The 13,686-nt window shown below is 52.1% G+C and overlaps 1 protein-coding gene across 4 annotated transcripts in view; it reads left to right on the forward strand.

Moving 5' to 3' along the window:
- SEC23A (SEC23 homolog A, COPII component) overlaps positions 1-13,686 on the forward strand; it is an 891,592-nt gene that overhangs the window by 261,121 nt on the left and 616,785 nt on the right. For all 4 annotated transcript variants that reach the window (XM_078659766.1, XM_078659768.1, XM_078659769.1 and 1 more), the window contains one exon: positions 13,457-13,572. In XM_078659766.1, the coding sequence (XP_078515892.1) occupies positions 13,457-13,572 (116 nt within the window). The remainder of the gene's footprint in view (positions 1-13,456; positions 13,573-13,686) is intronic.

Consider the following 13,686-nt stretch of genomic DNA (forward strand, 5'->3'; position numbering starts at 1 on the left):
GGGCGCAGCCATCAAACCCTGGACTTGCAACCAAACACGAGCCGGTGCAGAGGGACGACTCAACAGATCCCGCAACCGAGTCTGCAGAGAAAGGATCCAAGCAGAAGGGAGAAACACCGCCCCCACAGAGGTGTCGAACAGACCCAGATGAACTGAAGTCTCTGAACAGGATCCAGATGAGACTTGGCCAGATTAACCTTGAACCCCAGCTCCTGGAACAGGGACAACATAGCCTCCACCGCCAGAAGAGCCAGAGGAAAAGAGGAAGCAGAGACCAAACAATCATCAATATATGGAAACGCGGAGAAACCCTGATGTTGCAAAACTCCCACAGCAGGAGCCAATACCTTGGTAAAAGTCCAGGGAGCAGTGGAGAGGCCGAACGGCAGAACCTGAAACTGGAAATGACTCCCCTGGACAGCAAACCTCAGGAACCGCTGACTGGCAGGATGGACCGGAACGTGAAAATAAGCGTCCTCCTGGATGAGGGGAATGACGGACTGTAACGTGACCATCCGAAAATGATCCAACCGCACCAATTTGTTCAGGGAACGGAGATTCAATATGGGACTGAAGGAACCATCGGGATTTGGAACCAGAAACTGATGGGAATGGAACCCCAGGCCCACTTCCTCCACTGGAACCGGCACCACAGCCCCTTTCCGTAACAACATGGCGACGCCGGACAACATGGCAGATCGCCGCACAACATGGCAGATCGCCGCATGGGGTCTCTTGACAACGGGGTAATCAGAAAACAATCCAGAGGGGGAGGGCCCCGGAAAGGAATCTGGTAACCCCACCTGATGACAGCAAGACCCACTGGTCGGAAATCAGAGCTGACCAACGGTCCAGAAACAAACTGAGACGAGCCCCACAGCGGCATAGCCACTTCTGTCCTGCACCAGAGGGAGGCTGTTGCTGCTGCTGCTGTTGCTGAGGCCGGGATTTATAATGGAACGCAGCCCCCCGACCACGGAAGGGCTGAGATGACAAACCCCTTGGAACCCCTGCTTCTGGAAGAAAGACCTTTTCTTATGAGCAGGCTGAAAAGGCTTTAACAACTTATTTTCCTCCACAGATCGCTGCACAATTGTATTCAAAGCATTCTCAAAAAAACAGGGACTCTCAAAAGGCAGTTTATAGACCAAGGCCTTCTGTGCAACCTCAAGACGCCAAGGTTTTGTCCACAGAGACCTCCTTCCAGCCACCGGTGCCCCAGCAGCCGAGGAAAAAGCCCACAAGGAATCAAAAGTGACATCAGAGAGGAATTGCGCCAAGACCTCCTTTTGAGCCAGGAGTAGGGTCCCCCTGATCCTGAAGACAGTCAAACAGTTTCTCGAAATCCTTAAGCAGGACCTGCTAAGCATAGGCCGCATAAGTGCTAGCACGCACCCCAAAGTGAGAAGCAGCGTAAGAACGCTTGAGAGCAGACTCCACCTTACGCTCCACCGGATCAGACAGGGAAGCCTCCTCCGAGGACAAAGAGGAAGAAGAGGCAGAAGCCATAGAGGACAAAAGGGAATTAACCTTTGGAATCGCAGGAAACTGGGAATCAAAATCTGCCAGGCGATACCGCTTCCCCAGGAATCGCGGAATACCCTGCTTATCCACCTCAAGCCACTCCTTTGTGAGGCTATCCTTCAGGACATCATGGAAGGGAAGGTCTTCCACCACAGAAGAACTATACTGAGCGTAAAATCCCTCCTCAGCCAGGGATTTAGGGTGAAACCCAAGAACCTCTCGAATATGAACCAGCATGTCAGAAAAAACCTTGCCCTGGACGTACATTCCCTTAGGGTAATTGTCCATGTCTTCCTCATCATCCTTAGCCGCTTAGCTGTAGGCTCCAGCAGCGCAGACTGGACCGCAGAATTAATCAAGTGCTGCAAATCTGCCCTAGAAATCTGCAAGACGTCCTCCTCCTGCAGATCCTGAACATTATTCTGCTTCGAAAGCGCCTTAGCAGGCACAGGTGAAGAAGCCCCTTCAATCATGGTGAGAAATCCAGTGTCAAACAAACAGGAACTCAGCACACAATCAAAGGAAGTGCCCAGCAACCTCCAATAAATACTGCCCCCAATCATCAAATCACGCAAAGGTGAGACAGGTGAATGAAATATAAAAAGGGCAGCCCTGTAGTCTCCACCTACAGCCATAGATCAAAAGATAATGGCCGGACGCTGCACGAGAGCCCCAGCGCTGGAACGACCCGGGGCCAGGAAACCAAAAAACTCTCTGCCCCAGCCCAGCACATGAATAGGGAGCGTCCCTGACCCCAGAACAGGAGCGTGGGTGACCGGAACACCGGAGCAGCCGCGCCGATAAATTAACAAGGAAAACAATGCAGAAACATAAAACTGCAAATTCACTCACGGCACCGTCCTGAAGAAAATCTAGACCAGGAAACAGGAACCGGGAGCACCAGCGTTCCGACCGCCATCGGAGCAGAAAAAAACACAAGCACGGTGGTAGGTGGGCGGGGCTTATGTAGTTTAAACATACTGGCGTTGTGATTGGCTGGGTGGAGGCAGGACTACCTTACGTAGTAAGGACTTGGACGGGGAGGATCCATGAGGGGGTAATGTCAAAATATCCTCGCATGGCTGCGCAAAGAAGAGCTAACTGGACTCCGGGATTTATAGGGAGAAAAGATTGTTGATTGACTGACTCGTTTCAACCAGCACAGTCTTTGTCAAAGTCCGTGCAGCTTGAAACGCGTCAGTCAATAAACAATCTTTTCTCCCTATAAATCCCGGAGTGCGGCTATTCTTTGCGCAGCCGCTCAAGGATATTCGGCTATATATGGCTTATATGTAACTTCTTGCGAACTGATGTGCCTTCCAGTCAGTTGCTCTTGCACTGGGATACATTTTTAAGGCCACTTTGTGCTTTATAAGCTAATTTAATTCATGTTTGAGGATTCTTTTTTTGATTAGTTAACTAACAGAAATCGTGCAAAGTTCTTTTATTTCATTTCTTAAAAGGCCTGTTCGTGGTCTGTGATTTTTTTTAAATGTAATTATTAATGATTGAAAAATTATTTATAAGAAATGGATGTGTCGTGCTTCAACAACTCTCACTTTTTCCCCTGGTGCCCTTTCTGAAAAATGAACTGGTGCGAAACCATTTAACGCACTGCATAGTAAACACGCAACTCGAAATGTGTCCTGTGTGTATTTGCTCAAGTTAAACAGTTCTGCCACATGTACCCATGTAAGGAAACAAACTTTGGCAAAGCTAACTGGTCTCCCCTACGAGACAAGAGCTATTTGGTTTGGCAATGTTTAGATATTTTGTACAGCAATGAGACTGCCGTGCAACGTGGCTTCAAAATAAAAAAGCATTGGCAAAGCCAATAGGTGTCATCTACGAGCCCTATTGACTGTGTCAAAGTTTTCAGCCATCTTGTAAAATAGCATGGCTGCTATGCGGCATGACAAAGTTAAAAAAAACAAAACGCTATGACCGGCCAGTGCTAGCTGTGACATAGTGCTTTTTTAGGTCTCGCTGAGTCAGCGCATGCAACAACGAGGATACTGGGGGGGGGAGAAGCGAACAAGTAAGGCATGGGGTGAACCCAAGCAACACAGACAGGTACACAAGAGGGGTTGCTAGAAAAGATATGCCTTCTAGTAGAGTGCTTAGACAAAAAGAACAAGCATTTGCAATGCAATAGGTATCGCATTAGTAAAAGTTTGAGCTTTTGGCGTTGCAAATAATAATGGCACACCAATAGTTTTAATTTTCAGTAATGCGAGACCAGTGGAAGGATGTAATAAAGACTGTATGGCTACTTCTGGGAGAGACAGAAATATGCTTGTATGTATATGGTATTTGTGTTGCACAAACCTAGCCAAACAAGTCTTGGCCGCCAGGTGCGAGAATGAGTGTCAAACACTGAAGGTCCGGTGGACACGTGTGTCTGCGAGGGAGAGGGAAGCTGATCGACGGTGTCTGGTCAGTTGGCGAGGGTCACCATCATGCTGTTATATGTGGGAGTACTGGCTGTTGAAAATGTCCATGCCTGTCGATTTGTATTTGTGCTGGAGAACAGTGGACTCTCTCACCCTCTCAAGCTGAATCTTCATGAGCCACCATTTTGCTATCCGCCTTCTCCCAGTTGTAACTTCCACTACAATCACTCTCTTCCAGAGTGAGGTGGTGGCTGGTATGGAAGGGCCAGTACATTAGGTAACCTCAAGATGAAAACCAAACTTGCTGCAATTGAAAACAAGCAAATGGAAATATGGGTGGAGCTTCACGTCCATACCTGAATACAGCATGCCTCGCCGAGTAGCACATGCGCTGCCCAGGCTAGATCTCACTAGAGAAACATCTGGAAAAAGCAAATCATCTTAGCAAATACAAGAGGGAGTAAAACGGGTAAAATTTAAATGACACAAATATATGTCCTGATAAGGAACCATTTCAATGTGAGCTTTTAATTACTCACTGGACCCGACAGGACCTGGCCCAGTTAAAGCCGGACTCCAAGCCTGTCTCATAATTGTCCACCCAGGCAGAGCTGCGGCTTTTAAACTGTCAAAGTCCATTTGTGTTTTCCTTTTAGCTACAGTTTTGACAATCTACACGAAGGCACTCCCACCTGCCCAAAAAACACAATTTGGGGTTTCCCCCAAATCCGCAAGCTAGTGGAGCAGACTAAACACTGCAGAGAAAACACAAGTCCACAAAATCAAGAGTATTGAGAAGAAAGGAGAATGGGCAAAGCTGAGGTTCTTCGATAAGACGCCCTCCTCCTCAGACTCCAGGCCAGACGAACCCTAAGGGTTCCCATGAAGGGGGGGAGGGGCGGGGCAGCTCAGCCAACTCAGCCTTCTGCTCAGAGTAATGTTTGCTTCAGCTAAAGTTAACTGCTGCTTTAATTAAAACTAGCATACTGCAAAATTAAAGGGTAATATCTCTCTTCCCTTAGTGATGTACGTCCAGCGTCTAACTTTTCAATTCAAAGCGCTGCAAGAAAGAGCTTCCCCCTTTAGACTTATTCCAGGACCCCCGCAGGGCTGCGTGAACAGTAAATGAAAGGGGGTAGAGTTCAGGGCAGAGGCCGCCACCGGAGCTTCTGTTCCACTAAAATTGGACATTAAACAAAGTGGAGTGACAGGAGCCACACGAGACCGCAGCGAGGCGCGGTGAATGAAGTGACAGGAGCCCCCCCGAGACCACAGCGAGGCGTGGCGAATGGAGCCCGGGCATGGGGCCTGCGCCGCCGGTGCGCGCCTTTGTCAGAGTCCTCGAGACGCTTCACCTCACGGTCCGGCGGCTCGAGCTCGTACACCCTACACTGCCAGTCACATCTGACAGAGACACGTTAGTATTAGATTCCTTACCTTAGAATATCCCCAGGCGTCAGACTGGATCCGGAAATTTTTGCGTAGCAGTACCCTTGCGCGTCGGTAGGCATCGTCTGCGGCTCCGCGTCCGTCGTCGGCGTCATGGGCGCTGTGATGACGTCGTCGGAGTACTTAGACGCCGCCTCCGCGTGCTGACGTCAGTTCTTCTTTTTTCCGCGCCAGCAAGCGCAGATCTGGAAAAAGCAGTAACCCTAGTCATTTTTTGACTAACCTTTTTGATCACTTTTGAACATTTCTCGAGTCTTCGACTCCGACGGTGCCGTAGGGATGCCCGGCTTTAAGCACTGTGAGGATTGCGACCGTCTGATGTCGGTCACGGATCCTCACCGACGGTGTTTAACTTGTCTCTGCGTCGATCACGACGACAAGGCCTGCTCCGACTGCCGGGCCCTCTCTTCGAAAGCCAGGCGGGAGCGGTCCCGCAGGCGACTCGAACTCCGGCAGTCGGTCCCGCGCCGCGAGAGGTCTCGGTCCCATGGGAGGTCGAGGGACAGGTCTCGGGCTCGGAGCCACCACAGCTCCGAGAGTAGGCCGCACTCCTCCGGGTCGAAGTCGTCGTCAGGTAAGAGGCACAAGACGTCCAAGCGGCGTCATCGATCTGCGGACTCCCCCCGACGCTCGCGCGATGCGGCCGGGGATTTGGGTGACACCACCCACGCGGCTCCAACGGAGTCGCAGGCGCCGCGTCCAGCCCCATACCCTACGGTCCCTGGGCTTCACGCGACGCAGGAGGAGATTGAGCGCTTCCTCATGGCCATGAGGAATCTCTCTCCTCCGACGGGCTCCGCGGCGCCTTCGGGCCCAGCGGACCCGTCTGGGAACCCTAGTGGGTCGGGGGCTTCGGCCCCGACGCCGTCGGGTGCTACGGCCCCGACGCTGCCGATGCCTTCGGGCCCGGCGCCGCAGGTTCCCGCTATCCCGACGCCGCCGGCGCCTTCGGGCCCGGCGCCGAGGGGTTCAGTTGTTCCGGCGCCACCAGCGCCTTCGGGCCCGGCGCCGCGGGACGCCGCTGGACCTCCTTCGGGATCTGGTTCGTCGCCGGTGGACCTTACGACCTCCCCGGCGTCGGACCCTCAGGTGTCGCCTCCGGCGCCGTCCTCGGGCGGCGCCGTCCCCGGTCCTACCTTCGTTCCTGTTCCGGCGTCCGGACGGCCCCGATGGGCGCCGCTCCAGACGTCGTTTGGAGAGTTTAACTTCTATGAACAGGCCCCATTAGTTGAGGACCCTGAGTTTCAGGAGATGGGTGCTGAAGAGGACTGGGAGGGGTCTGAGGACCCTCTGACCAGAGAGTGTCAGTCTCATGAGGACTGGACAGGAGACCTTGGGGAGGCCAGTGGCCTGGACACTTCTCCAGACACTGGTTTTGTCTCCCCTCCTACCGTGGCTACGGAGGAGGGGGCAACCTACAGTGTGGTGCTGATGAGGGCTGCCAAGGCCTTGGGCCTTGAGCTCCCCATCGCGGCCGTGAGGACTAATCTCCTCACTGAGGTCCTTAAACCGCAGTCAAGCTCGGCCGAGCCTCTGCTGCCCTTTAATGAGGCCTTGACCGACGTTCTTCTGGGCACTTGGTCCAAGCCCGCTACGGGTTCGCCCGTAGATAGGAACGTGGCCAGACACCACCGCCCAGCCCCGGACGACCCATGTTTCCTGTCCACCCACCCTACCCCCGAGAGCCTGGTCATCCAGGCCTCCAATTCCCAGACCGCGTTCCCGTCGGCCCCGCCGGACAGGGAATCCAAGAGGTATGACCAGTATGGTATGACCAGTATGGGAAGAAGATCTTCTCATCCCTTAGTCTGGGCTGCGGTCTTCCAACACCGCCTGCCTCTTGGGACGTTACACCCACTCTGTGTGTGATAAGGTCGCGAGGTGCTGCCAGAGTGTCCGTTGGAGGTACGGGCCAAACTCGGCCAAGCCCTTGTGGAGGGCCGGGATGCAGCCAAATATTCCATCAGGTGTGGGCTGGATACCACCGACTCGCTAGGTAGAGCGATGGCAACGACGGTGGCGGTCAGACGCCACGCCTGGCTGAGGTCCGCCAACTTTTCGGCAGATGTCCAGAACACACTCATGGACATGCCGTTCGATGGCCGTCGCCTCTTTGGCGACAAAGCAGACCATGCGCTTGAGCGCTTTAAGGACTCCAGGGCTACGGCCAAGTCCTTGGGCCTCTCGGCCCGCGCCAGCAATCGGCTGCTTTTCACTCCTTTCGTGGACACGGAAGGGGTGCGCCCACACGCGCCGCCAGCCACGCTCCGCAGGGCAATACCCAACGCGGTGGCGGTTGGGGGCAACGGCGAGGTCAGTCCACACCTTCCCCCGCAGCATCCGCCTCAAAACCCTCCTAGTCCGTGCTTTCAGGCCCATGTGACGCCAGTGGGGGGCAGGGTTCGCCATCACCACCTCCACTGGCGCACTGTCACATCGGACAGGTGGGTGCTGCAAATCGTCCGAAGGGGCTACTCCCTCCCCTTCGAGGCGACTCCTCCAGCCATGCCACCGCAGTACCACCTTGTATCGGGGGATCATTTGCGACTTCTGCAGGAGGAAGTTACGGCCCTCTTGGCCAAGGGGGCCATCGAGCGCGTTCCTGGGCCAGAAGTAGGGTGTGGTTGCTACTCCCACTACTTTCTGGTACCCAAGAAGGGCAAAGGGGGCCTACGCCCTATCTTGGACCTAAGGAACGTCAACGGCTTCCTCCGGAAGGAGAAGTTCAAGATGCTGACACTGGCTCAGGTCCTGGCTGCCCTGGACCCAGGAGACTGGATGGTAGCGTTGGACTTGCAGGACGCTTATTTTCATATCCCCGTCCTGCCTGCCCACCGGCGCTAACTGCGGTTCATGGTTGGCCACGAGCACTTTCAGTTTACCGTGCTCCCCTTCGGCTTTACCAGTGCCCCACGGGTGTTCACAAAGGTGATGGCAGTGGTCGCAGCTCATCTGCGCAGGTTAGGGGTTTCTGTCTTCCCCTACCTCGACGACTGGTTGTTGAAGGCGGGCTCGCCCCAGACAGTCGTCAGCCACCTCCAGACTACGGCAGACCTCCTGCACCAGCTGGGGTTCTCCATCCATGTGCCAAAGTCACACCTGTGCCCCTCTCAGAAGCTCCTCTTCATCGGAGCGGTTCTGGACTCGGCGCGGTTTCGGGTTTATCCACCCGAACAGCGGGTCCGGGATATTCAGGCTCTGATTCCCATCTTTCAGCCGTTATCCCGGGTCTCGGTCAGGTTGACGCTGCGGCTTCTGGGGCTGATGGCCTCCTGCATCCTACTGGTGCATCACGCCAGGTGGCAGATGTGGGCTCTGCAGTGGGACCTGAAGTTTCAGTGGGCCCAGCATCAGGGCAACCTATCCGACCACGTCCTGATCTCGGAGGGCACTGGGAGACAGCTGCAGTGGTGGCTCACGGACCGCGATTAGGTCAGCGGCAGATCCCTCTCCCTTCCCCAACCGGAGCACGTAGTTGTGACGGACGCGTCCCTCCAGGGCTGGGGAGGCCACATGGGAGAGGCGGAGATCAGAGGCCTCTGGTCTCCGGCGGAGGCCCGGCTCCACATCAACCTGTTGGAGCTCCGGGCGATTCGTCTGGCACTGAAGGCATTCCTCCCCTCTGTCCGGGGGAGTGTAGTGCAGGTGTTCACGGACAACACCACCGCCATGTGGTACTGCAACAAACAAGGCAGGGTGGGGTCGTGGACCCTTTGTCAAGAGGCTCTTAGCCTTTGGCAATGGCTGGAACGCCAGGGCGTGACCCTGGTGGCTCAACACCTGGCAGGTTCTCTGAATGCCAGGGCGGACGAGCTCAGCCGTCGGTGCATGATGGATCACGAATGGCGTCTGAACTCCGACGTGGCGCGAGGCCTCTTTCAGCGATGGGGAGAGCCTTGGTTAGATCTATTCGCCACCGAAGAGAACGCGCAATGTCATCAGTTCTGCGCGTTGGAATTTCCAAGGCGGCACTCGCTCGGAGACGCTTTTCGTCGCGAGTGGAGTTGCGGTCTGTTGTACGCCTTTCCGCCTATACCACTTCTGCCCAGAGTGCTGAAGAAGATCAAGCGTGACCGGGCCCAAGTCATCCTTGTGGCTCCGGACTGAGCGAGAAGGTACTGGTATCCAGAGCTACTCAGTCTGTCAGTCGATCCCCCGGTTCGTCTGCCTCTTCAGGAGGACCTTCTGTCGCAGTAGCAGAGGACGGTCCTCCACCCGAACCTGTCCAGTCTCCACCTCCACATTCTGGCAGCCAGGCGTCCCTCCACGAAGTCGGTATACACCTGCAGGTGGAACAGATTTGTGGCATGGTGCGCAGCAAAGGCTGTGGATCCCCTCAATGCCCCTCTTTCTGAGGTCCTTCTCTTCCTTCTTTCTCTTGCCCAGCAGGGCTCTGCTCTGGGCACTATCAAGGGCTACCTTTCTGCCCTTTCAGCCTTTCTGAGGCTGCCTGATCAACCTTCTTTATTCAAGTCCCCTATTGTAAATAGATTTCTTAAGGGCATCACACACACGTTTCCCCCTGTTCCGTTTGTGATGCCTCAGTGGGACTTGAACCTGGTTCTTACGTTTCTGATGTGCGCTCCCTTTGAGCCACTTCACAACTGTCCTCTTCGCCTTCTGACTTTGAAGACTGCTTTCCTGGTTGCCATCACCTCTGCCAGGAGAGTGAGTGAGCTCCAGGCCCTTTCTTGTACTCCACCTTTCCTTTCTGTCCATCCGGACAAAGTGATGCTGCGTACCAAACCTTCTTTCCTGCCCAAGGTTGTCACGGCCTTCCACATCGGGCAGTCTATCACCTTGCCAACCTTCTTCCCACCACCGCATCCCTCTAAAGAGGAAGAGCGGCTCCACCGTCTGGACCCAAAACGTGCGCTCTCATTCTACTTGGATCGCACACGCCAGTTCCGGGTGGATGACCAACTCTTTGTTGGTTACGTGGGCGCTAAGAAGGGGAAAGCGGTGCACAAGAGGACCATCTCCCGGTGGATCATCCTGTGTATCGTTGGATTGCGGGCTCATTCTACCCGAGCAACGGCGGCTACCACTGCCCTGGGCAGGGGTGTGCCCTTGCAAGACATCTGTCAGGCAGCTACGTGGGCATCGCTGCACACGTTTGCAAGACACTACTGCCTGGACAGCCAAGTCCGGAGGGATGGCTTCTTTGGCCGTTCCGTCCTCCAGGACTTTCTGGTGTGATTATTGGTTTGCAGACCCACCACCGGGGTTGGTATTGCTGGGGTATCTATTCTAAGGTAAGGAATCTAATACTAACGTGTCTCTTTCAGATGCACAAGTTACTACTTGTGTAACGATATATCTGTAAGAGACATTAGTTAGTATTAGATTCCTTACCGACCCACCCATCCTCCCCGTTCTGCGAACCAATATCTAGGGTTAGGGTTACCCCCTTTCAGGGCCCTAGTTTCAATGGCACCAGTGTTGGTTTTTAACATGGCTCTGCGTTTCTGGCGCGAAAAAGCTGTGTCTAAGAACTGACGTCAGCACGCGGAGGCGGCGTCTAAGTACTCCGACGATGTCATCACGGCGCCCACGACGCCGACGACGGACGCGGAGCCGCAGACGACGCCTACCGACGCGCAAGGGTACTGCTACGCAAAAATGTCCGGATCCAGTCTGACGCCTGGGGATATTCTAAGGTAAGGAATCTAATACTAACTAATGTCTCTTACAGATATATCGTTACACAAGTAGTAACTTGTGCAACGGGGCTTGATTTAATGAATAGCACGCAGGCCTTGGCCTCAGATGCTGGAGGAAAGCACGCAGCTCCTTGAATTGTATCTAAACACTTTAACGTGCAGAAGTTCAGACCGCAGCTGTGAAGCAAAGCATCTGCAAATCTAAGGCGAGCCCTGGCGCATAAATTAACAAATATGCTAATTACAGCCGTGGAATGGTAGTCACAGACTAGGTGCAGGTGAACTGAAATGACTAATCTATCACTAGCAATAAGACGTTCAAAAACACATTCTGTCGACAGCCATATGTTCGGCCAGACCTGTTGGCTAACAGGAGGTCTTTTGGTCTAAACTATGTAAGAAGTATATTTTCAGTGGACAGAATTCTCGTTTCATCACAAGTCTAACGTTTTTTTCTGCTGAAAACAAAGAGCATTAGCCATGCACCCCTAGTTGTACTTCAAACATTACTTTGGAGCCCATTCCTTGGCCCTGGTTACCCCTGGAATCGCCGTGCAACGACCAGCGTGATGAAGAAAGTGTGACCAAGTCTGCAAGTGGCAGTAGTTAGTGTCGGGAGAAGTGTAGCGGGTAAACGTGTCAAGTACATGGTTTGGTGGTTTATAAACAGCAGAAGAAGCACGCAAGAGGTCAGCGGTTCTTTCATTTAGTTGCTTCCTCGTGAAATGGATCCAAGAAGCCCGCGAGTGGGGCACGCGCGCGTGCCACAGGGAGACATGTGCTTTCAATTATCACACCCGTGTCTGGGCACGATAATTGAAACCACATGGCCTTGGTGCGCGTAATAGACACCAATAGGCCATGGGCGGAACAATGCGCCCACCTTTGGCCTATTGCGTGCTGGCTTTGTAAACAACACGCATGCAAAGGCCAATAACGTGCCCCGAAAGGAAATGCACACGCTCGTGCGTGTGCTATTTCTAGGTCAGCTTCTTAAACCCCATTTTTACCTACTACTAAATGTCTCGCACTGCGCGATTAATGCTGTGCACTGCAACGCTAGGCGCGAGACCTAAAAAAGTAACACCCGATAAGGAAGTAATGGAAGTACTTGGGCCATGCTCAAGGAGAGGGACAAATGCAGGAAGCGGAAGTTAATGCTACATACACCAACTAATGAAAAGAAAGCAAATGTGAGGAACAATAAAGACAACTAATGGTAAGCAGTGGGAGAATCTAAGCCCCCTTTAAGTAAAGAACATTTCCCATCTCAGGCGAGACCTAAAAAGACACATGTCCTGGAATCAATTGAGCCTGCTTTGCAAGATCAATTCCTTTATATGCGCCAGCAGCCCTTTAAGAGTACTTCTATTTATTGCTGTGTGCATTTTTTGAACGTGGACTTAAATACGCACATTTTAATAACGGTTTAATAACGTATGTAATCTATGCCTGACACCATCACCTACATCATCTCTTACTTTACTGGTGCCCTGCAGTGTTCGCAAGAGCAATGTCTAGTTAAGCAATGGGTGGTGCTGCATTTTAGCTAATATCATCTGAGAATCAAGGCTTCTGCAACAGAACAAAGAGTAATAAATAAATAAAGTATTCCCATCTGAAATATGTTTGTGGGCAATCATTGAGGCAACAACCCTCCCAGCTGAGCTCACAGAAAAAAAATTGTTCTCTTTAGTCTGCACGTATACACAGGTGTATTGTGCAGGGGTACCAGGGGCGCAGCTTTAGTGGGCACCAGGGTGTACATTGATTTATTCATTTGTATCCCCAATCATCTTCCTCTCTTTCTTATTGGACTTCATATAAAGCTAATGCTGTGTTTTATAGTGTGTGTGCCCCCCACCTCCGTGGCGTCGAAGGTATTGCGTGATGGTCTGGTTAATTCAACCAATCATCAATTGAATCATCCCTCTGTATCGGGTAGTAGCTATCTATCTGCACTCACTCATTTCTTTTATGCATCCTTGATGATCTTGGCTTCACTAGTTTACGCTCTAACTCCTCTGATGTTACTCGCTTGTTTCCTTTCTAGGTCCCAGAGTTTGATCACCGTTCCCTACTGTATTTAATGGCATTCATTAAAATCAGGCTTGCCTTGTTATTTTAAAAATTCTGAAAATAAACACTGTATCCTCCTACCATGCTTTGTACATGGAAAGTAGATGGACCGTGGTGAATTACTTTACCTTTTTGCAGTGTTGCTGACCTTCTACCAATGTGAAAAAATAGTTTTTTAATGTTTAGATATGTAATCATTAAGTCAGGTATAATCTTCCCTATTGATTTTAGTAGCGGAAAATTGCTTGCTTATTAAAGTTTGTTTAAAAAATATCTTCCTTTGTTATAGAACGACTGAATGATCTGTTTGATGTATGGTATTTACCCATTTTTTTAATTTTTATGTAGCATTTTGAGGCCCTTGCTAATCGTGCCGCTACAACTGGGCATGTGATTGACATCTATGCTTGCGCCTTAGATCAGACTGGGCTTCTGGAGATGAAATGCTGTCCAAACTTTACTGGGTAATGTGCTTAATTTATTTTTATTCAATGGCCTAACATATTTTGGTTGCCCCGTTTTCTTCAATATGATTTTAGGCATTCTTATGGATATAATTTTGTCTTTTTTTCTTAGTT

Source organism: Lissotriton helveticus, chromosome 9 (genome assembly GCF_964261635.1).
Source record: "Lissotriton helveticus chromosome 9, aLisHel1.1, whole genome shotgun sequence".
NCBI classification, from domain to species: Eukaryota; Metazoa; Chordata; class Amphibia; order Caudata; family Salamandridae; genus Lissotriton; species Lissotriton helveticus.